This window comes from Mesocricetus auratus, unplaced genomic scaffold, assembly GCF_017639785.1.
Source record: "Mesocricetus auratus isolate SY011 unplaced genomic scaffold, BCM_Maur_2.0 Super-Scaffold_6730, whole genome shotgun sequence".
In the NCBI taxonomy this organism is placed as follows: Eukaryota; Metazoa; Chordata; class Mammalia; order Rodentia; family Cricetidae; genus Mesocricetus; species Mesocricetus auratus.
This window is the reverse complement of record NW_024429184.1, coordinates 1,833,828-1,857,309: the sequence shown is the minus strand read 5'-3', so window position 1 is coordinate 1,857,309 and position 23,482 is coordinate 1,833,828. Positions and strand designations below refer to the sequence as shown.

Genomic DNA, 23,482 nt, shown 5'->3' with positions numbered 1-23,482 from the left:
CGTTGGTGGGAGCGAAGATCCGGAGTCTGGGGTGCTTGGCTCCTGCCGGGATTGGGAGCTCTGTGCAGGTCCCAGGCGATCTGCAGGCACTGGAGCACAGGCCGGGAAGCCGGCCTGTTTACCTGATGCTGCCCGAGGAACAGCTGCTTCCCTGGACTCCCAGCCTCCTCTCCTTTTCCTCACACTTCTTTATAGAGCCTTTTCTTCTTCGTCTTAGCCACTTAATGTAGGCACACCTGTTAGTCCATGCCTTGGGCAACATCATTCTTTTATCTGTACCTCATCTGGTGTAAATACTTGATGATAAACTTTAACTCAAACGTCTCTCCCAAGCTCAGTTCTTATTTCTCTATCGACATGGATGAGAGCTTCACATCTCCTCCCCAAGGCTTGGATGTGCTCTTTCTGCCCATTTGACCTGAGAGTAGAGATGCGGTTTGTTTCTCAGCTTGGTAGCATCTTTCATGCTAGGCAGGAATCCGAGGGACTCTCCGATGAGGGCACATTCACATCATTCTGGCACTCCTGAAGCTTGTGCTTATTCTCAAGAAGTCAGACCATCTCTGTTTTAACAGTTTCCAACATCTTCATGTGTTCCCAATGCACATGGCAGAACCTCCTCAGCTACCTAGGGTCTGTCCCTGGTTTGCAGCATGATGTAGGTGCTTCCTTTAGAAAATGATCTGGGTGTTGACAATGTGCTCATTGCACCATTTTAAGCAGAGTCTTCCATATACCAGGAAAGATGATGCCTTAGCTGGAGTATTTCTGGGTGCTTGCTTTTTGACTTACTTCACATACACAGTCTCCAAAATATGGGTACGTATGAAGTTTCTCTTTGGCCTAGATCACCATACAAACCATGTCAAACATTAGGACAGCCCAAAACCTATGTTGATAGGTGTCGCGACCGCCTCAACCAGCAAGGAAGACGCAATGCTCGGACTCTTCTTTAAGCAGTTTATTCAGGAACCTTGAACAATCTTCTTCTTCCGGGGAGCGCCAACCCACAGCTTAAAAGCCCTTTGGGAGCCAACCCCAGTATGCCACGTGGAACATGCAGATAGGTCCACATATGCGGAAGCAAGCCTGATATCCGGCCTTGACCAAATAAGGAGTTGTTTATCACAGAGAGCACTTGCTGACGGGCTAGCAGAAGGCGGAAGCCAGTGCCATCTTAAGGGTGCAGCACTTCGCAGCTCTCTACAGATAGGGAAAAAATTCACAGGTGTGGAAGTCTGAGTTTAAAAAAAAGACCCAAATTCCCCAACTGGGGCATTTATAAAGCCACTCCAAAGCTCATGGAACATCCTGGAAGAAGGCCTGGAAAGATTGCAAAAGAATGCAGAGGAAGGAGTGGAGAGTTGTGGACCACTCTCTTCCGGGCACGACCCAGCCATTGTACTCTGGATCTCTCAGCAGCTGTTGTGTCAGGGAGAGGCCATAGAGTCACAAGAGAAGCAAGATGTGAGGCAACAAAGTCTTGAGACTCACGGTAAAATATGGAATAATAGGAAATGGGTTAATTCAATTGTGAGAGGTCGTTAGTAATATGCCCGAGCCATTGGCCAAACAATTATAATTATATTAAAGCCTCTGAGTGTTTATTCAGGAACTGGCAAGAGGGAGAGAAACCTCCATTTATGTATGGCACCCAATGCGGGCCATGAACCCATGACCCTGAGATAAAGAATCTTGTGTTCTACCATCTGATGCACACCACACACACTTGGGCTAGCACACGCATGCACACACAAACACACACACACATACAATTTTCTTTGTTGTTGTGGCCACTAGTGATTTATCAATACTCTTATAAATAACCAGGCTTCTTCGAGGAACTCTGACGAATTCATTCGTGTACATACACACAGACATACATAACACCTAAAAGCAGAATGGGGATTAGTAAAATGAAGGAGGGTCATGGGGAATTGGAAGGGACAAGAAAGGGTATACGGGAACCAATACAATCAAACTTACAAGAAGACTACTGTCCATGATACCACTGTCAAAATAAAAAGGTGCACATGTGTCCAGATGTTCTCCTGGGCTTCTAGAAGCATATCATAGAAAAGATCATGCCATCTGAATAAGATGCACAATAAACTTCCTCGTGCCTTCCCTATTGAGTTCCTCTTTATTAAAAAATGTTTACTCAACAAAGATAGTTTTTCTATCAATGACATCACCACACCTGTAATTAGCAGCTGCTCATTGTTACCCTTCTTCAGAGCCTCCTGGGAAGTAAACACTACATTTAGATTTTGCTCCTAAAGTTTACTAACTAAAGTTAAGTCAGACAGATGTCACCCACAGAAAAGACCATGCTTTGGTATACACTGTCACTCTCTTTGTTCTTTAGAGCAGTGACTAAAATGACTAGTGTCATCATGATACTGCCTCCCATGTTTTTGTGTCTAGTGATGGTGTCAATATGGCGGTCACCACAGCATTCTTTCTTGTCTCAGATGACATCTTATCCAAGTATGGACCAATGTATGTTAAAGTAAACACCACCTTTTCTATAGCTTTTTTTGTTTGTTTTAATGATTGGAATTGCATTGAAGAACCCTAGGAAAATAGGTTGAGTGTCTTGTATTTGCTTTGTCTTCATTGGCTCCACTTACCAGACTCAGAGACTATCTTCTCAGGGGACGCCAAATTCTTCTGTCTCAGGATGCTCTGTTAAGTTGTTTTGAAAGAGGAACCACCATGTCTACAATCCATTCTCCAGACTAGTCTCAGAAGTGGCAGTCAGCAAAGAATGAAGGAACCAGAGATGAGAGAGACCTGCCTGGCAGTGATACCCAGAGAGGGGAAAACCAACAAATCCTATTTTCAAAAGAAAGGCTAGCACCAGGAAATGAATGAAGACATGTGTTTGTAAATAATCAGCTTCTAACAGTGGAGAGAAAACAGTTTCCTCTCAGTTTCTAGAGCCAATATGTGGGAACACCAGACCTTGAGCAGAGACCCACTTCCCCTTCTGCCTGGGAGTAGGCAGCTGCAAGACAATGTTTAGTAAAAACATGTTTACTAAAAACGATACAATAAGTTCCTGGAAAAGGCCTTCCCATGGAAACCGCCCTGACCTCGACCTTGTCAAAAGACTAACCGCACCTTCAAACCCACACACATCCACCTCTGGTGTCAGAGCAGAACCAGCCAGGGTAGAGGAGAGAACAGAAGCTTCTTTGGTGGGAGCTTTTCTTAGGAGGTTTTCTTGAACCTTTTTGGAGCCTGTTTAAAGTTTTCTTTATATCGTTGAACGAGTCTCTGTGTTGTCAATCCCCGACACCCTCCGCACGTTCTCGGACACAGGCCGAGAAGCAGACGTGACACCGATAGACACAATATGTAACCACAGAGTCAACATTGTAGAACAATATGAAAAGATTTGAATTGTGTGTGCTTAATATAATTTTGGAAGAAAGGAGACATTTATTTACATAATAATGGGGAAATTTGGAGGAGAGCTGGAATCTCTTATTAAAAACCTCTTATCACAGCAAATATAAATTTATCTGGCACTTGACAAAACTAATATTTTGAGCACAACCAACAAGATGACTCTAGAACAATGATTCCCAACCTATGAATCACACCCTTTGGAGGTCAGATGAAGGGGGTTTCATATCAGAGAACTCATATCAGATATTCGCATCATTATTTATAATAGCAAAATTATAGTTATGAAGTAGCAATGGAAATAATTTTATGGCTGGGGGTCACCACAACAACTGCATTAAAGGGTTGCAGTGTTAGAAAGGTCGAGAACCACTGCTTGTCATCACCACAACAACTTCATTAAAGGGTTATGGCATTAGAAAGTTTGAGAATCACTGCTATAGAACCACACAGTTCTGTAGTTGTGAAATCTGCACTTGGACCTTTTTTCCCCAAGATTGTATACTAGCCTGAGTTTTCTACTAACCATAAACTTAGCATATGAAAACTTGTAAACATTTACAACATGATTTAGTGACTTGGTAATAAACCCCTCTATTAGCATAGCATGCTTGATCAAAACTGACAGTAGACAGTGATGAGATAAATATCAGGATTCAGGAGCTGGTTCAAATCCCAATTGACATAATCCCTCCCGTATTTAATTTTCCTTACGATAAAAGTTCACAGGGTATTCTAAAGTTCATTGTTTCTTAAATCAAAAGTGCTTGGGGCGGTAGCTGAAACACAGTCAAAACTACAGCGGTTTTGTTAATGAATTTGTCTACTTTTTTTTCCTACTGCAAAGCAAACTTCAATAAAATGTACTATAGTTCCATTACTATACTGCCCTTTTCTTATTTCTTGAAGTACCTTAGAGTAAAGAAAACAATTAATCAGACTCAAAACACATTAGTAACACATATTACAGAATTACCCTGTCAAAAATGTTATAGGAGCTTGCACGACCACCATTCACCAGTACAAATGGCTATTTCCTATACTCTGGTTAACTTAGAATATCATCAGATTCAATCTACAGCCAGCTTGATGCTGGAGAAATTGTGTCTCTCTGGCATTTATTTCAGGGATTTAAAGTAATGTATTTTTTTAACTTTTCAAAATCATTTTAGGAATTTGACTTTGTATGAAGTATCAATTTGTATTTTTCTTCTACTGACTTTCCATCATTACTAGCCTCATTTAAAAAGAAACTCCAGAACAATGTATATTCTAGCTCTATTCTTTGCAGTCATTGATCACTATTTTTCTTCTTAGAGCTTTAATTTTGTTATTTTTTCTGAGATAAGGTAAATTTCCTGATCTAATATTTCATCTCTTTCACATCTCCTATCTAAAACATTAAAACTTCTGTTTGTGGTTTCTACTGCAATATCCTGATTTTTTATTTATTTTAGTGGGTCCTGTATTCACTGGGTCAGCAATCAAGTATTACACAAATCCTCTCATCAGACTTCTCCCAGAAGATGAGGTAGACGTGTTATCCCCTTCCTCCCACTGAATACAACCAAACCCTTGCATGTTACACACAGGAAGCCACAAAAAGGTGTTGAAGGGTGTCGAGAATAAGGCACTCACTAAGGGACTGGGGGATGATGGACCCAAGGATGACATGCTGGTAACCTCTCTAGGTTTCCAACCCAAGGCATGGCGTGCTGGTGAGCTCTCTGGGTTTCCTTTGTGCCATAAGTAACACAGACTTGAACTTAGAGAAATCGGAAACACTGAAAGGCCAAGCACCACAAATGCCTGGAGAAATACTGCTATTTTTAGCAGAACTGTGGAAAGGGCAAGCTAGAGAGACAAAACTTTCAGACAAAAATTGCTCTTCTCAAGATAAACACACCACAGGAAAAGGTCTTACCGCCACCCACGCCAGGAAGCCCAACTGTTGGAACCCTGCACATCTCCCTCACCAGGCTGTAAAGAGGGGCTCAGACTCTCCACAGGGCGGGGCGAGCGTCAGTAAAGTTCAGAGGCGCAGGCTTCCCTCCCTCACGCCTGGGAGCTCAACGTGTGGAGAAGAAATAATCCAGGCAGCTGTATTATAAGTAGGGAAGGCTAAAGGAACCACAAAACATCGTTTCTACACACACGCACACACACACACACACACACACACACACACACACACACACACACCACCATTAACAAAGCAACACACAGAGTAAACCTATATACACTACCTATAAGTCAAAATAGAATTCTAAATGATGCTCAGGTAACCCACAGGGAGTCAGAAAAAGGAGAAAATGAAGAGAATAAACAGCAGGCAACAAAGGGCAGGTTTGAGTCCCAAATTAGCAATACTTACATTAAGTTAAATGTAGTTACATCGGAATTTCACAGGCTTGAAAGGGTGGACAGTTCATGATAAAAAGAGAACGCTGCACTTGCCTCACCGGCGAGCCAGGGCCTCACTGACTGACCATCTCAGTACATTTCTGTAAGAAGGGAAACAGATGGCCTCCTGCTAACAACACAGACAACCAAAACACAGGCGTGAGCCATACCCCTAAGAGGCTAGAGACTGCTTCCCCACCTCTGCTACCCAGGGTGCTGTCACTGGCAGTCAGGACTGCCGGTCTTACAGAAGGTGAGTTTTCTGTTGCTGGGGTCAGGGACATAGGAGTGTGCGTCTTAACTGCCATTTGCCAGTGCCAACCTTTCTTTCATCTCCTCTCTCCTTGAAACCACGTAGCAACTTTTGCTGCCGCATGTTTTGAGACAGGATGTGACTATGTGACCCAGGATGGCCTAGGACTTGAATACAGATCAACCCGTCCTAGAACTTGCAATGCCTCTATCCTCTCTCCACTCCCAAGTGCTGGGATTACGGGGATGCACCAACAGGCTTGGGCAGCTGTTAACTTTCTCTTTCTCCTCCTCCTCCTTCCTCTCTCTCTTCTCTCTTTCTCCCTTGTGGTGTTTGTGAGAGCACACGTCTATGTGTGTGTGTGCATGAGTATGCCAGAGGTTGGCATAGGGTATCTCCCTCAATCACTCTCTTCCTCATTTTTGAGATGGCATCTCTCAGTGAACCTGAAGCTCACTGACTAAGGTAATCTGGCAGATCTCCGGGGATCCACCTGCCTTCACACACCACATGCATGCACTTCAGTGGCTATCTTTTTTTTTTAACCTGGGTTCTATGGATCCAAATTCCGGTTCTCACACTTATGGAACGAGCACCTTACCACCTGAGCCATCACCTCCAGCCCAGAGCCATTAACTTTGACTCATCCTTTTGGCCAGTAGCACTGATGAGCTACTAAATGCTAGACACTGTCATGGATCCCAGGAATGCTTTAGTACAAAGATAGAAACACAAGTTGATAGTGTTTCAATTCTAAAGGAATATATATATATATATATATATATATATATATATATATACACACAGAGACATCAAGGGCCATTGCAAACAGTATATCTCACAAGTTAGTGCATATTCCATCTGCTCACACACATTTAATAATCACACTACTGCAAGATGCCATGGGCTGTCAATATTCCATCTACCTGAGAGGTGATCCACCATCAGAATCCCATCCTAAGAGGACACTAATGAGGACTGCTCCCGGGGCACCTCAGAAGCCACAGCTAAGCTGAGGATTCCTATGAAAGTAATTGAGGTGGTGCTCTGGGGACATTCATGAGAGGGAGGGAGAAGGAGCTAGGTGGCATAGGCTGTCAACTGTCCCCCTCCAGGAGCTCTAGAGTGTGGCTTGTATCCTGGAGAATAGCCTTCCCCAGATGATGGAGACAGATAGTTATACCCCTGCTTTGTTGCAGGGAGTCACCCCAGGTGGTTCAGGAAAGGCTGTGGAGGAAGGGTCATGTATTAAATATCTCCATATAAGGCTGCTCCTACCATTCCATAGGAATTTGCTGGAGAGAGGTGTTGCTGTGAAGTGTAGTAGTCCAAAAACCTAAGGTAGCCAAAGATGAACTTCTAGACCTGGGAACGCTGGAGGGAGTCCCACTACCCTCTTCAGCCATTGACATTCTGAGTTAAAGGATTCTGCAGAATTCTGCTGTGTCAATTTCCCATATGCTCTCCAGACAGCTCTCTCCTGTGTGTCCAAACCCGGATTCACCTACTATCTTGCTGAAAGATCCTCAAATCTTCTGACATCTTCATGTCACCTTCCTCTAGCTTCCATTGCTGAGACAGGTCCTCTCCTAACAGGTGCCTTGCTGTACACCCTTGGATCTTAGAACAGGGGTAAGTGGGCTGAAACCACCCACCATCTTGGATTCAAAATCTTGAGTTTCTTGATTTCCAGACTTTTCAAATTTTCCTTCTGTCTCATTTTGATAGACACAAGGTCACCTTATTAAAGAACAGTGGCACAGTGGCCGGATGTGGTGACACATGCCTGTCATCCTAACATTTCAGTGGCTGAGGCAAGATGTAATAGGAGTTTAAGACCTGCCTGGAGGATGAGGGGGTGGGAATTGTACACTGAAGACCTCCTTCTTAACATAATGCATGCGCTTGTGTAGTAAAGCTGAGTGATTTGGGGTGGCTCAGGACCCCACCTTCCCTTCTTATTAAGGAAGCGACTGAACTTCAAAAGAAATGTGCTGCTTGGAAGTGAAGCTCACTGAACAGGCAGCTAGTCTCTAGGAAAGGCTTGAGATTTTTTGACCTGGCCCTACTTGTCAACTGTCTCTGCTTTCTGACTGCTGACCCAGTGTGATCAGGCACCTCAGGGTCCGGCCACCGTGTTTTCCCCAACAGGATGGATTTTATCTACTCCAACTGTAAAACCAAGACAAACAAACCCTTGCCCCCTTTAGTTGCCTCTTGACGAGTATTTGTTCACAACTCACTAATCCAGGAAGAAGCAAAGTTTGTAAAGTTTTGGCAACAAAATGAATGGGAAATCATCTTCCCATTTTACCTTCTTTCTGTGCAACAATGGTTCTACAATGTCAATCCCATAAGTCATTACTGCAGGAAATCTATTGCTGGTCACTAGCGGTGGGACGGGTGCATGTCTCCTTGGTGTCCTGAAAGTGTCACATATGCTCTTAGCAGACAAAGGAAGAAAATGGCAGAGGACAAAGGGGGTGGGGGTGATGAGTCGAGCAATCTATCCCCTCCCATGTTTACATAATATAGGCCGGCTCTCTTGATTGCACAGTCTGGGTTCTCAGAATTGAAGAAGAAATTGATGCTTTTCACCAGCTCGGAGGAAGAACATTCCTGGAGGGTTATGTCTCTGTGTGCTGGAAATGACAAAAGGGAAGTTATCCCAGCCCCACCCCCCCACCCCACCCCGGTTTGGTGAACCATAATTCTTTCTGCTGTCAAGCACAGAACACGTTCGCTCACACTTGGGAATGTTCTCCAACCAGATCCAAGAACACTTCACAAACAAACAACAACAAAAAAACCACAAAAGGAATTGTTCAGCAAAGAAAATGCCAAACTTGGCACTAACTGCTGCCAGTGAGTCTCACTTAGTATAAAGAGTCCACTGCAGAGAACAGCACCAAGTTCAGGACCTGAGCAAAAGGGACCCTAACGTGGACTCTGGGATAAGATAAGTATCTGTGTCCTTCATGTGTTGGACAGACCTGAGGACGGAAAAGGGAATGAGAAGGACCAGAGTCCACAGCTCCGCCCTTACACATCATATTCCAGCAAAGCACACTAAAGATCACAGAGCCCGAGACATCCGTACATATCACTCTCCTCGCCATGACCAAAGAGCTGACAAGAAGCAACTTAGATGAAGAAAGATTTCTCCTAAGCAAGAATTTCACCGAGGCGGGAAACACGGGATGGTGAGTGAGGCTCTACCTGTGGTAGCAGGAGCTTGCACTATATTTTTGTTACAGCTCTGTAGATCAGGGAGCAAAGAGGGGACAGCAAGCAGATCCAGCCTCAAAGCCCGGACCTAGCAGACCATTTCCTCCAGCTGCATTTTTCCCCCTAAACTTCCCACAGTCTCCCAAACAGCACCACCAGCTGGGGACCAAGGTTAGACGTGTGAGCCTGTGTTATGCCAGGTTCTCGCATATACATATGTGTGTGTCGCTCACTCTCATATACACACATATATGTATATGTTCAGTTTTACCACAACCTTATAGGATATATACTTCTTCTAGGGAGTTAGGTGACCCACATTGAGTCCATGCAATAAGGTTCCAAAGCCCACATCATTTTACCATCCATCTATGATTTTACACATCCTTGGAGAAATCTGGAATGCACCCGAGTCTTCTGTGGAGTCAGTGTTTTAAAAATTAGCATTTGGTTGGAGAAAAGTAGCAATAAACTTGCTTAGTTGTTAACGAAGATGCTAGTGAACAGTTTATGTGCTGCAAGAACATGTAGTGAAGGGAACTCAACTCTAAGCAATGGGGGATGGGAAGGGCTTCCTGAGGCAGAGGAGCCTTCAATGAAGTCTTAAAAGGACAGGGCAGTGAAAAGAGAAGGGACATTGACCCCAGCTTCTCACAGCAGAAGAAACAAAACCAGATGGAGGCAGGACCCTGACCTGTGAGTATCTCTCCGCAGACATGGGGAAGATTCAAGGTTGAAGAAAGAGACTGTGATGTCTCTAAGCTTCTGGAGTTTATTCTAAAAAACCTCCTTAAGATGTATCTGAAGGCAACATATGCCAGCCCTCTGCAGGGTTATATATTTTTGAATATTCTAAGACAGGCTTACAGGAATGCATAATCTTACTTTATGAGCAAGAAAACTGACTATAAAAGTGACAGGATCAGCAGTTGGCAAATAAATACATGATCTCTTGACTCAAAGCAGAAATGCGTTTCTGTTCTTGGTCATGTCTTAGGCCTTTGGGGAAAGACCCCGAGAGCTTATGCATGGCAGTGTTTGGGAAGGACAGCCCAGGATTTGGCTTACTCTGGCCACCACTGACATACTGTTACTCCAATCCACGGAATCACTTAAATTGGAGAGCTCAGCCACCTTCCTATGACACACATGAGCTTTTAAATTAGTACCTAGTCTAGGAACTTGGGTACCTAAAGCCCATCTCTTGAGCATCCAGTATCCCCAGGAGTTCTTCTGTTTCAATGGGGATACCCAGAGAGCAAGCGCCTCTCACCACCCGACCCCAGAGATCTCTGTTCTCTTGTCACCCAGGAGAGTCCTCTCCAATTTCCAATGCTGTCTCAATACACAACTCCACAAGAGATATTTACCTTGCTCTCCTCTCTGCTGTGAGTGGTCACTATAATCTCTCCAATTGGCTTTCTGGATTTTTTTTCTCCATGTGGATCAGTGAATCCATCCTCTGCCCTTCAGGATGGGGCCTAGACAAGTGGCAAAAGGATCTTGTGACCTTGCAATAGCAGGGAAACGGCATCTGGGCATCCACTGGATCTCGAAGCTTATCTGGATATACCCTGGATTTTGACCACAGAGGCAGAACTGCTCATATATCGTAGGTTACTCAGCTTTAGACAGCAAAGTTTCTACATCTGTTGTAGTCAAATAATATGACAGTTCAACTTAAATCAAGCAGCTTAGCTGGAAAGAACACAAACATTGAGAAGTACTTAGGACACGGGAGCAGCCACTGTAGGATGTGACTCTGAACACCCAATGGGCTTCACACAGGCTCTTTACTTTTAAAAGGTACTGACTAGTTGAAGTTAATAATTCCAAAATAGTGCCAGTTGCTTTTTGAGATCTAGGGGCTACACACCTTTCATGATTCAGCAAACGAAATTCCAACCAGTGGTAAGCTTTCCATTATCCTGAATGTGCTAAGAGCCAACAATGACACTGTGTACAGGGTCTAGAATTGGTTTTCAATGCTCCAAACCAGGACAGAGCAAGAAACCTCCCGCCGAACCTTGAAGACAAAGGGCTAAAACAATCATTCAGTTGCCCTAAATCTTAAGCTCAGACATGGAGACAATTAATGAAGAGCTTTGGGCCTTAGGCTTTGGAGAGTTAGTGGCTGTGGACCAGCCATGTGGGGTGGGCCTTTGCCTGAAACAGTTGTGAGATCTTTAAGGCCAGACCATTCGTTTGGGAAGAGCTTACCTCCAGGACATTTCTTCTCTAGGAATGGAGTAGAAGAGAGCTTATCTTGAGAACAGGATACTGTCTGGAGATTATTTAAGATGAGACCTTTCAGAAGAACCTCCCCTTATATCTAAACATGTGTTTCCCAAAGTGATCATGGAAACAGCGGGCTACAACAGGATTAAGGGTAAGTGTAGCCATTCAATGTTAAGTCCATCGATGCTAGGAGCAATTTGCTTCTAGACTTGGTAACACTAGCAGCTGGTCCCTAATGGATTTGATGAGTGTGTACCCTTTTAAAGGAGATAATTTTAAACTGACACTCTTTTTCTTTGTTTTTTTTTTTTTTTGGTTCTTGTCATTTTACTACAAAGGAAAAAGTGAATAAGAGACTACAAGTGCAGCGGTATTGACAGTGTTAAATATAAGTGAAGTTACTTCTATTCCTGGACTTGAGGATTTCATGTTCGGTTGACTTCTTTGTGGGTGGCAGTAGCAGCGGATGGAGGGAGTAATTGTGGGGTTTTGAGTTTAAACTTTTAAATCACTTCCAGTCCAAGACAGAAAGAGGAAGAAATATTTGCGCTTATCTCCTCACGGGAGCTTCGGCTGGCCATCAATTCAGAAGATGGCAAGTGGGAGGGGTCCTGCTGGTAGATAACATAGTAGAAAATAAACAAGCAAAGGGTGTAATGTAAATGGGAGCTGTTTTTTTTTCCTGGCTGAACCTTGGGTTGAGTTCTGCCCAGACAGAAGCAGTTGAAGAATGGAAGGCAATGGTGAATCAGGGATCTCCCTCACAGCTGGCTTCTTCTAGCCAATCACTCCATTCCTGAGGCCTGGCCTGATGAGTGGCTCCAACTAATTTAACCACAGATCAGACGTAGCGTCTATTGCCTGAAATATCACATGGTTTACCTGGACCGGTCATAACTGGGCTAGTGCATACCGGTACCTGCAGGTGAAACACTCCTCATGTTGGTATTTGTCTAAGCAGTCATTGCTTTTACTGTGCGAACTAACCCCTGTCAAGTAAGTCAAGGCTGCCATCATTAGCACCCCAATTCAAGTGAGGCCATTTTGGAGGGCAAAGCTCACAGCAGCACTCGACATCGGTCAACCCAGACCTTCGCAAATGGAAGAGACCTCAACACAGAAGGTATCTGAAATGAGCCACAGCACCAAGAGGGGGCAGATAAACAGGCAGTAGCAGCAACAGTAAGAATGCATTCAAGGAAAGCAGCACTTTCTGAAGATGTGAGGTCTACAAGGCTCTAATCCTTTTTCTCTGAGAAGACTGAGAAGATAGTGTACAGAAGAGCCAAGGAAAACCTACTGTAGAAAGGGAAAGGAAGGAAAATGAGCCTTAAAAAGATTTTACTATTTTAATAAAAACAAACAATAGAAAACAGTTGAAGGGTGTGGTTGGTTGACTGCACGGATGATGCCCTTCCTCCATCCCTCACTTTGTCCAGGTCCTTTCTGTCTCACTCTATGGCACCTCTTTTCTCCGCCCCAGGTCTGTCCATGTGATTTGCTTTAGTCAGCATCACAGCAGAACCTGGGAAGGTCCCGTTCCTTCTCCTTTGCTTCGGTAGTCACCACGGAGATACACTTCTAGATAGAGGTGGAATGTAGAGAGCCAGGGGGCATCCTAATGACTTGTGGATACATTATCAGATGTGACAGACACTAGATTACCATCCAAGTCTCTGGGAAATGTCCTTCCTTTGGGACACCTCCTTAATGCCATAGCACACCCCATCTCTCTTGATCTTGTCTTCTGTCTCTTTCCCTCCCTCCTATCTGTCTGTCTGTCTATCTATCTATCTATCTGTCTGTCTCTTGTTCTCTCTCTCCATCCCATCCCTCTATCTATCTATCTATCTATCATCTCTTGTTCTCTCTCTCCCTCCCATCTATCTGTCTCTCTGTCTATATATCCATCCATCCATCTATCCATCCATCCATCCACCTGTCTATCTACATATCTATCTACATTAGCTTGTATATTGATAAGGTCTTGCTATATAGTTTACCTTAAACTTGTATTCCACCTGCCTCAGCTTCCTGAGTAGTAGTATTACCAGTATGTTCCATCATGCCTAACTCATAGCAGCCCATGATTAAAGAAATCATCTTGTTCACATTTGTTCCTGAACACTGCTAGTTCCACTAGAAGGAAATGGACCTTGACTTATTAATGAATGTGCTTCTGGCGCCTGCAACAGTGCCTTTTGTTAGGCAGTTGAGCAGTATTTGTTGATTGGATGAATATAAAAAGAGTTAATACCTTGGTTTAGGGCATGGTTGTAAATAGGATTTTAGTAGGACTGATGACCAAAATAGTAACAATTATGAAATATCAGTAAACTCTGAAGAATGTTTAAGATGCTCCACATCTTGCAGTGGCAGATATTCAACCATCATTTAACCATTATTTAAAAATAAACTAGCCTATCCAACTCATTAATGAAAGTTGCTTTCATTTTTTAATAAATGCTAAAATTAGATGCATAGCAAAGAATTGCTTTAAAGTCAATATATCAGGAAATGTTTGATGTATATGCCTATTTTATAGACCAACATACCCAAGTGGCACAAAAATTCTTTGGGCTGGGCTGGCAAGAAGGCTCAGGAAGTAAATACGCTCACCACCAAGCCTGGTGACCTGAGTTTGACCACCGGAATAAACAAGGTGGAAGGAGACACCTCCTGAAGGTTTTCTTCTTACCTCTACATGTGAGCCGTGATACACACACACACACACACACACGCACACACACACACACACACACACGCTCTAAAAAGTTATTATATAGTGAAAAGTCAAGGAGGCCTGGTCTATAACACCTGTTAGATAGCTCCCAATTGCTATTTTTGGGTCTCGGGCATTCTCAAGGCTGTGTTGGAAGAGGACTGGTCGGCTTGAGCTTCAGGCTCTCAGACACGGTTCTTTGCCTTATGGGGCTGAAGTCACCTAAGGAAAGGAGTGAGATCACTTCTACAGCTCAGAGTCGGAGGCTCTCCAAGCTCCCCACCGCTCCCACCCACATCTCTCTGAAGTCCGCCAGGCACCACTTCTGCTTGGCAGCAGAGAAGCTGCCTCTCTGGTTTCCCGATGTCCCTCCTTCTTTGCCAAGACAATCTTTCCCAGACAGGGATATTCAGGAGGAATAGAAGTCTCCAGAAATGGGGAGGTGTGTATGAGGTGGGGCGAGGGGGTGGTGGAAATCACACAGAAAAGGCCCTGGCAGCACTCAGTTGGATGACTCAGTGCTTGGCTAGAGACCAGCAGCTGAAAGGCATGTGAGAGGGTCACCAGCTTGCGAGTTGAGTAGTTGGCCCGCCACGAAACAGAAGTGGACGTTTTCAGGCTTATGGGGAAGAACTCCCCCCTTGAAAGAATAAAACAATCAATCTTTCCTACAAGAATCTGTTAACCACAACCAGCTAGTCCTCTCTTCAAAGTCACCAGTGCTGCAAAACTTCCCTCACTTGGTGAGAAAGGGAGGAAGGCTACTAGTCAGAGCTGGTCTTGAAAGAGGAGGGTGGTTTGCTCCTCTAAAGACTGTTTAAGACAAAGAGTTCTATTATCTATCAACGGTCTCCAGAAAACTTCAGTATCACTAAGAACAACCCCCCCGTGTGTGTGTGTGTGTGTGTGTGTGTGTGTGTGTGTGTAGTGTGTAGGGGGTATGTAAGAACCCCCCATGTGTGGGCGTGTGTGGTGTGTGTGGATGTGTGTGTGTGTAGTGTGTAGGGGGTATGTAAGAACCCCCCATGTGTGGGAGTGTGTGGTGTGTGTGGGTGTATGTAGTCTGTAGGGGGTATGTAAGAACCCCCCATGTGTGGGCGTGTGTGTGTGTGTGTGTGTGTGTGTGTGTGTGTGTGTGTAGTGTGTAGGGGGTATGTAAGAACCCCCCATGTGTGGGCGTGTGTGGTGTGTGTGGGTGTATGTAGTCTGTAGGGGGTATGTAAGAACCCCCCCATGTGTGGGCGTGTATGGTGTGCATGGGTGTGTGTAGTGTGTAGGGGGTACACTATATTCACACAGAGGGCAGACACAGACTCAGGCATTGTTCCTCAGGGACCACCCATCTTTTCTTCTTGAACTCTCACACTGGCCTGAACTCTCCAGCACTAAGCTGGTTAACTAGTAGCATGCTTCAGGGATCTACCCGTCCCTGCCTGCCAAGCCCTAGGATTAAAAACTGTGCAAACACACCCGGCTTTTTGAACATCGATCCTGAGTATTGAACCCACGTCTTTGCATTTGTAAGGAAAGCACTTGGCTGACTAAGCTACCTCCCAAGCCTAGAGATACTTTCTGAGTGAGGTCGCCTTCAGTGACGTCCAGCATGGTGATGAGTGGATGGTCACCACCGTATTAGCTTTAAACAGGCATTGACCACTGGGAAGGGATTTTCTGAGCAAGGGCAGCAACTCTTTCAAGAAACATCCACCTCACCAAACACCCCTTTCCCTGCCCAAAGCGGGGAGGTTTCTAAACTCTCTTCTAGCACAGCCTCCACATGTGTCTTCCCAAAACTTCTCCTAACCATTAAAATGTCATAACAGACGGAAAAACAACCTTTTCTCCATTTTATAGAGAGCAGAAATACTCCCGTAGGAGCCAGGAAAGTAGAATGTGGTGATGCTACCGTAAGGTGAAAACAAAATATATCTTGAAGACTCAGCCTGACCTCTTACAAACGGGTGCTGGCGCTAACCAGTGGCCTCATAACAACCACAGATAACGAACAATAGATCTGTGTATAGACAGTGTGGGAGGCGCCCAGGATGACTAAGCTTATTAAATGTTAAGTGCTACACCTCATTCCGCCATACAGTGTTGACTCACTGCAGTTGGAAGCCAAGAAGAAAGCTGAAGTGGGAATGCCGGCTAGCCTTCATCTGCACTGTCCTGTGATGGGGGAATGACGCCCCCAAATCCGAACGAACAGGCCGACTCCACACAAAAGGACAGTCTGTGCTTCCCATTGTCACAGTTACCCTAGATACGGGGGGGGCATAAATTGTGCAGAGAAACAATTCACAATATAAAAAAAAGTTTGGAAAGCCATTTGCCTTCCTAACAAAGCAGTTTCACATACCTTATTTTGTGATTTTATGAAAAAAATGTCAGATGTGGCCCTATTTGCAAAGTGCCGAGTAAGATCAGATACCTGGAAAAATAAGGAGAAGAGGGGAGACAGACAGACAGACAGACAGACAGACAGACAGACTATAAATACTGAGCGGAAAATGAGGAAATGCCAAAGCAAAAACTCAGGAGAACAGAACAACAAACAGCCATCAAAGGTGCCTACACAACTCAGGAGGAACTCGGGAGTGCAAAGCAGTAGAATTTGAAAGAGCAAATGCTAAATACTGGGAACCACTTATCATTCTTAACCTTAAAAGAACCACAGAAGACAAAGCAAAGTACAGATAAAAGGAGGTATCCGAGGAGCCACGAGCTCAAGAACCCTCGACACACCTCTCTTATCCTTTCCTGACACCTTTTAAGGCCCAGCACATACTCTGCCCTTAGGCTGCCTTAGTATCTCCCTTCCATCGTAGTATAAACCTCAACCGGTTTTCTTTATATGAATTCAAGTTGCCTCCTGTTACTTGTACCACAGGATGTGTATTAGCATGTCATAATATGCATAGATATGCATAGTATACAGGTGCTGCAGCATGTTGCCAGCTTGTTCTTAAGAAGGAGCGTAGCTACCTTTAGCCAAAAGTAGGAGAGCTTTTTTTTCTCTACTCTTGGAATATCGACGCTAGACATTTCCATTCCTTTGAGTCTTATAAACTCTCAGGTACCCAATGGCTGGTAGTATTGAAATGTAGCTTTCATACGCTATGGGTTAATACACACAACAAACAACAACAACAGCAGAAGGATTAAATACCAAGAAGAGATTTAGACACAGAGAACGGAGGCTCCTATGGATAAATTTTGTTTGCCTCCACTGGGAAAATGGTGAGACCAATTTGGCTAAATATGGATAAAAGATCACAGCAAGTGATCGAACCTCTGAGGGCATGAACAGAGGATGGGTGGGCATGTGGTGCACCACAGTCAAAGAGGAACAGAAGGTGGTGAACACACCTGGGTACAGAAGGATTTCCTCTTCTCAAGTTCCTACTGATAAACTCGTTGACGCAGCAAAAGGAGGCCCGGTCAACTGTTCTACAGTAATTACAACTTCAGAACTCGTGACACAGCAAGAGGAGGCCTGCTCAACTGTTCTACAGTAATTACAACTTCACTCAGCAAGATGGGTGTAACCTCAGTGGAGAAGATGCTCATTTAAAATGTTTAATTATTAGCTTTAATTTTATGTGCATAGGTGTTTTCCCTGCATATATGTCTAGGTACCACATGAGGCCAGAAGAGAGCACCAGATCCCCTGGAACTGGATCTACAGATGGTTGTGAGCCACCATGTGAGTTAATTACAAATTAAATACAAATCTTCTGGAAAATCAGCCAGTGCTCTTAACCACTGACCCCCAGAAGTGATCAGTTCACAGATTAAACTTACCCCTTTGGTAACCCAGGAGAAATTGGAAATCATAAAACTCATGAAAGCATTATGGTGTTTTACAAATAAACATGGTAAGTCCTCAATGACACTAATTGAAAGGTATCACTTGAAAAGTATAAATCTTGGAAATGGCATGCAAATCATGTGTAAAACATGTATGAAATGCAGCAAGAACAAAACCATGAATCATAATTATGGAATGATTGCTTAAATGAAGAGGTATGTTTGGAGGTGAACCAATTAATACTCATGTTATTTCCTGAGTTTTAAAACTCAACCAATGTTTACAATATTATAGCACAGGTGTTCATCTCATAGAAAAGCCCATTGGTTCTAGGAAAATTTTAGGTGAATTAATTGGGAGGATGGCATTTACCCAAACACATATTAAAAATTACCACAAAACTACAGTAGTTAAAAATGGTGTGGTATTACATGGGAATAGGAAGACATGGTGTTAGGAAGGAGAGTTCCAGGTTGGGATGGGGAGTTGACAGAGGAGAACAGGACATGAATATGATCAAAATACAGTGTGTGCATGCAAGGAATTGTCAAAAATGAATAAAAATCAATCCCAAAAGTGAAAATATTATTGTCATATCAAAAATAGAACAAATAAGAAATTGGTTTAACAGTTTTAAATATATAAGGATTTGACATGTGGTAAAAATCACATTTTAAATCAGCAGTTAGCTGATAGATCAGCTAGTAGATTTTATTTTGGAAAATTAAAGTTATTGCCATTTTGTATCTGTCACATTCAGTTACAAAACCCCAGTGTCTTTATTAGCAAGTTTAAGCAGAAAGGAATTTATTGCATGGAGCTAAGTGGCTTACAGAACCATAAGAGGGCATGGGAGCAGGGAGCAGAAGGATTACAACAGTGTCACTACTTGTGACACCCAAAGCAATGGGGCAAGTCCAGGCGAGCAGGCTTGATGCTGAATTGGTAGGCTACTCCTGTACTCAATGCCCTTGCCAGTTTCTGCTTTCATAGATGGACGCCTCTCACTTTCTGTGTCTGCTTTGCAAAACTCCCACAACATATGCTCAATCACCAAAACTGAAATAACCTCTCAATTAGGGGAGAGAGAGAGAGAGAGAGAGAGAGAGAGAGAGAGAGAGAGAGAGAGAGAGAGAGAGAGAGAGAGAGAGAGAGCGCTTTGGAAGAGGGAGAATAACCTTCCAACAATTCACACTCAAGACCTTAATGGGAGACAGCAAGATGGCTCAGCCGGTTAAGGTACCTGCTTCCAAGCCTGTTGACTTGAGTTTGATTCCAGAACAGATATGGTGGAAGGAGAGAACCAGACATTGTCCTCAGATGCAGCCAGGACCTAGATGGCACCATGGCCCCCGGGTGGCATCACCCTCAGGCCAGCATCACCCTTGCTTCTGGGTGGCTCAGCCCCCAACACTGCTCCAGGTGGGTGCTCAGATTCTGGTCACCCACATGAGCCCTGAGGGTGACAGGCACCAGGGACACAGACTCTGACCATGGTATTGGCCCCCTGTTGAGGTCCACGTCTGAGTCCATGGTCCTACGGCAGCCAAGGTCTATGTTGGTATCTGTGGCTCCTGGTGCCACCAAGGACCATGCTGATGTCAGGGGCCTGGACCATGTTGCATCTCCATGACTCAGGGCAATAACAGGATGTCTGAGGGAAGTTTAAGTGAGGGGTCCGGTGACAATGGTGTGACAGAGGCCTTGAGCCAGACCGGTGTCTCGTTGCAATGAATACTGTGTGTATGCGGATCACTGGACAAGAGGGTATACTGCATGGCACACCATTCACTAAGGTGAATGAAGAAGTGTTGGAACGACAGAGGAACGAGGTGGTTATTTTGTTTTGTTTTGAATAGATTTGAGAGGATTATTTTGGGGGGATATGCTGCAGGGGTAAGGGGAGCATATGGAAGGACTAGGGGGTGAGTGGGACTGTGGTGGTGCATTATGTGAAAGTCCCAAAGAATCAATAAAGAATTATTGCATATATATATGTATGTATACATACATACAGACAGACAGACATACAGACAGACATACAGACAGACAGATAGATAGATGCATCTACCAAAAGCTACATAACTTGCCTCACATCACATTACTAGTCAGTGTGACCTAGACAAGGCAACCCTTAAAGAATTCATCACAGCATTAAATACCATTATAGAAACTAATACAATATTTTTAATGTTGTATAGAAGTGAATTATTTGCCAAGATACCATTGGCGGCAACATACAGTGCCATCATTTATTTGAAGCAGACGGTCCAATGGGCTCTCAGCACATTTTCACAGAAGGGAACACTAGAAAATCTAAGTAAAGAAACCTGTTCCCCTCAGCCATCCTCTGTCTCCAGTTACCCTAGACCTCCTACTAGTATTTCCTTTGTGTGATCTGTCCTGCTGCAACTGCCTTTCATTGTAAGAGGTGCTCTCCCCGCCATACAGATGAGGTACAGAGAGTATGAGGGACTTGTCGGTGTTTAAGCATCTAGAAAGCAGTGAATTGGAAGCTGGGCACAAACAGCCTGTTGTTGGAACACCTTCTCTGGACAAAAATGGAGACTCACAAACACCTACGAATTATCCCAGAATGTAAAGATGGTTCAATGAAAAAAAAATTAGTAGTGTTACTTATTGTAGGTAGACTTTTCTGCCCACCAGTTCCCAAATAACTGACACAGACACTTAACATTAATTATACATGCCAGCCAATAGCTCAGGCTTGTTACTAGCTAACTCTCACAACTTAATTTAACCCATTTGTATTCATCTATAATTCTGTCACATGGTGCTACCTCTCTTTCATTTTGCACCTCCTCTTCCCTTTCTGTGTCTCCCTGGCAACTCCTTTGACTACACTCTCCTTCTTCCCAGTGTCCTTAGTCTGGTTCTCCCCCCTAACCTTATCTTGTCCAGCTATTCACCAGTCAGATTCTTTAGTAAAATTTATAATTATTTATAGAATGAATCGATGTGGCGTATTCCCTTACACCACGTGAATATATGTCGCTCTGATTGGCTAGCACCCGGTATCTACTCCTAAGAGGAAAAGAAATTGACTGAAAAAAAATCCTGCTAGTAAGTAAGAACAATAATATTCAATACTAGTAGCAATAATCCTCAGTTGTGACACAGGAGGACAGGCAAAGGTAGTTAAGAATGATGCAAATCTGCCCTCGTTATCTTGCTTGAGTTTTGATCAATGTATCAAATTAGTAAAAAAAAATGAGGTTGATATTAAAATGAAAATTCAAAATAATTGTTTCTAGGTAGCAAGTTGTATAACCAGAAAAGTCAGCTATTAATCAATTTTTTGAGAGTTCAGAAGGTCAATAATCCAAGAAATTAAACTGAAAAAAAAAACAACAACAAGATGGGGCTAGAGAAATGGCTTAGCAGACAACAGCTCTGGCTGCTCTTCCAGAGGTCCTATGTTCAAATCTCGGCACTCAATGGACGGGCTGTGCAACTCCAGTTACAGGGAATCCAACACCCTTTTCTGGCCTCCAAAGACACTACATGTACCTGATATAAGACATACACACAGGCAAAACAGTCAAACACATAAAATTAAAAATTTAAAAACAAAGGAGATGGATTTGTATATAGTCAGAAGTGGTAATATAGAGGCAGGAGGTCTGGGGGTTAAAACACAAATCTATCTTTCAGGCCGAATGGTGCCCATAAACTTGGAATCAGTAAGTCTTGTTTCATCTCCCAAGAACGCGTACCAGTTAAAATTCTTTACATTCCATTCCCCTGCCTATTATGCCTGGAAAAATACTTGAAACCACAATGCAAGATGGGGAAATTATTTTTGTGCGTCAATATGCCAGTATTTTCGCTGGAAGGGAGGGGGAGATGGTTTTCATAGGTCCGCATGTGATGGTGATTTGACAGTTTTACTTACAGGATTTATGGCTAATGCAGAAAAAGGGAAATCTTTCTGCAAAAGAAGAGCTGCTAAACTAGGCCAGTTTTATGCATTCCTCTCTTCCTTGACCTGCTAGTCAAAACTTCCTGTTTTGCGAAGTAAACAGAAAATACCCCAGAGTGCTTTGAAGTCTGTGGCTTTGAGGAAATGACAGAGTACAGAATATCCCTGTCATAGAACATCTTACGGGACACTGGAGTCGCTGGGGACCTGTTCTCGAGGGAATCTTAAGCTTTGCCCAGCTGGGAGCCCAAATGCCTCTGTTCACCTAGGGTTTATCAGCATCCCCAGAACCTGGGCCTAACACACTTACTGATCATTTGATCTGCTTGTGTGTCATCACTGGCCTCCCTCACACTGAGGCTTTCGTGGCTAAGATGTCAGCATATTGATTGATCTTTAGAACTAGACAAGCTTCTGGGGTTCCTCATAAAAATAGACTGAGAGTCAGAAACCTTGGTCTGAGCCTCCCAATTACCCACATAGGCATCAGTGTGTGATCTCGGCTGAGCCAATTACCCCGTTAAGCCTCTACAGTCAACCTCGTCCATGTTCCTCATCAGCTGCTGGTTATCAAGTCTAATGGTCTTTTCTATTACAGCCTTATTTGACTGATCTCTGCACTTTTCCTCCTTAACCTTCATTCATGATGTACCTTTGTGTTTTCCTACCACCCATCAGCAGGTTATTATGACAGCTTCATGCATCTATATAACGTATTCTGATCATGTACAACCTATTACATTTTCGCGAACCCCACCCCTCACTGAACTCTTTCCCTAAAGTTCCCCTCCCACTTTCATGGCTTTGCTTTTCTTTTGTCATCTGACCTTTAACCATATCCACTAGTCCAAATCTATAGCATTTGGTATTTGCATCGAGAACTCAAGTTATTCAGATTTAAAGTCACTTTCCCTACATAGCGTCACCCAAGGTGACACACTCAAGTCCCAGGAATTCATCCTTTGATTCAGACTACAGGCTTCATATTCCCATCCAGCAAAAGCCCAGAAATGCAAGCCCGGGCTCAAGGGCTATCACATCTTCTCACACTTCCCAGACTAGGAAATTATACTAACTTCTTGAGTAAAGCTAATGTTACTGATTTATGGTTGACGGTTTAGGTAGTAACTTTGAGAAGTGAGGATTCTTCTCGTAACTTCTAACAACGGATCAGGTCACGTGGGTTCTACCTTATTTAATTTCTTCATTCTTTATCATCCTTGTCTCCATTTCACCAATTCAAGACTGCTGAACCCTTCTTCCCTTACCCCCTACCCTCCGAACTGATCCCTTCATACCTTGCTTGATCCACAATCTTCTCTTATGCAATCCTACAGAGGCCTTTCGCCAACCAAGTCTGAGAGTCTTACATGGCTCCCCATGTCTATAAGGTTATTTAATGTCTTCTGCTGTATCCAAGACTCTTTATGACACAGCCTTGTCCTACCTCTACACTCTCATAGCCAGGCA

The 23,482-nt window shown here is 43.7% G+C and overlaps 1 protein-coding gene across 1 annotated transcript in view; it reads left to right on the top strand.

Moving 5' to 3' along the window:
- The first annotated feature begins 9,187 nt into the window (after nt 1-9,187).
- LOC101824912 (40S ribosomal protein S6) overlaps nt 9,188-23,482 on the top strand; it is a 36,768-nt gene continuing 22,473 nt past the window's right edge. Inside the window, exon 1 of the mRNA XM_013124451.2 lies at nt 9,188-9,273. Within this exon, the coding sequence (XP_012979905.2) occupies nt 9,188-9,273 (86 nt within the window). The remainder of the gene's footprint in view (nt 9,274-23,482) is intronic.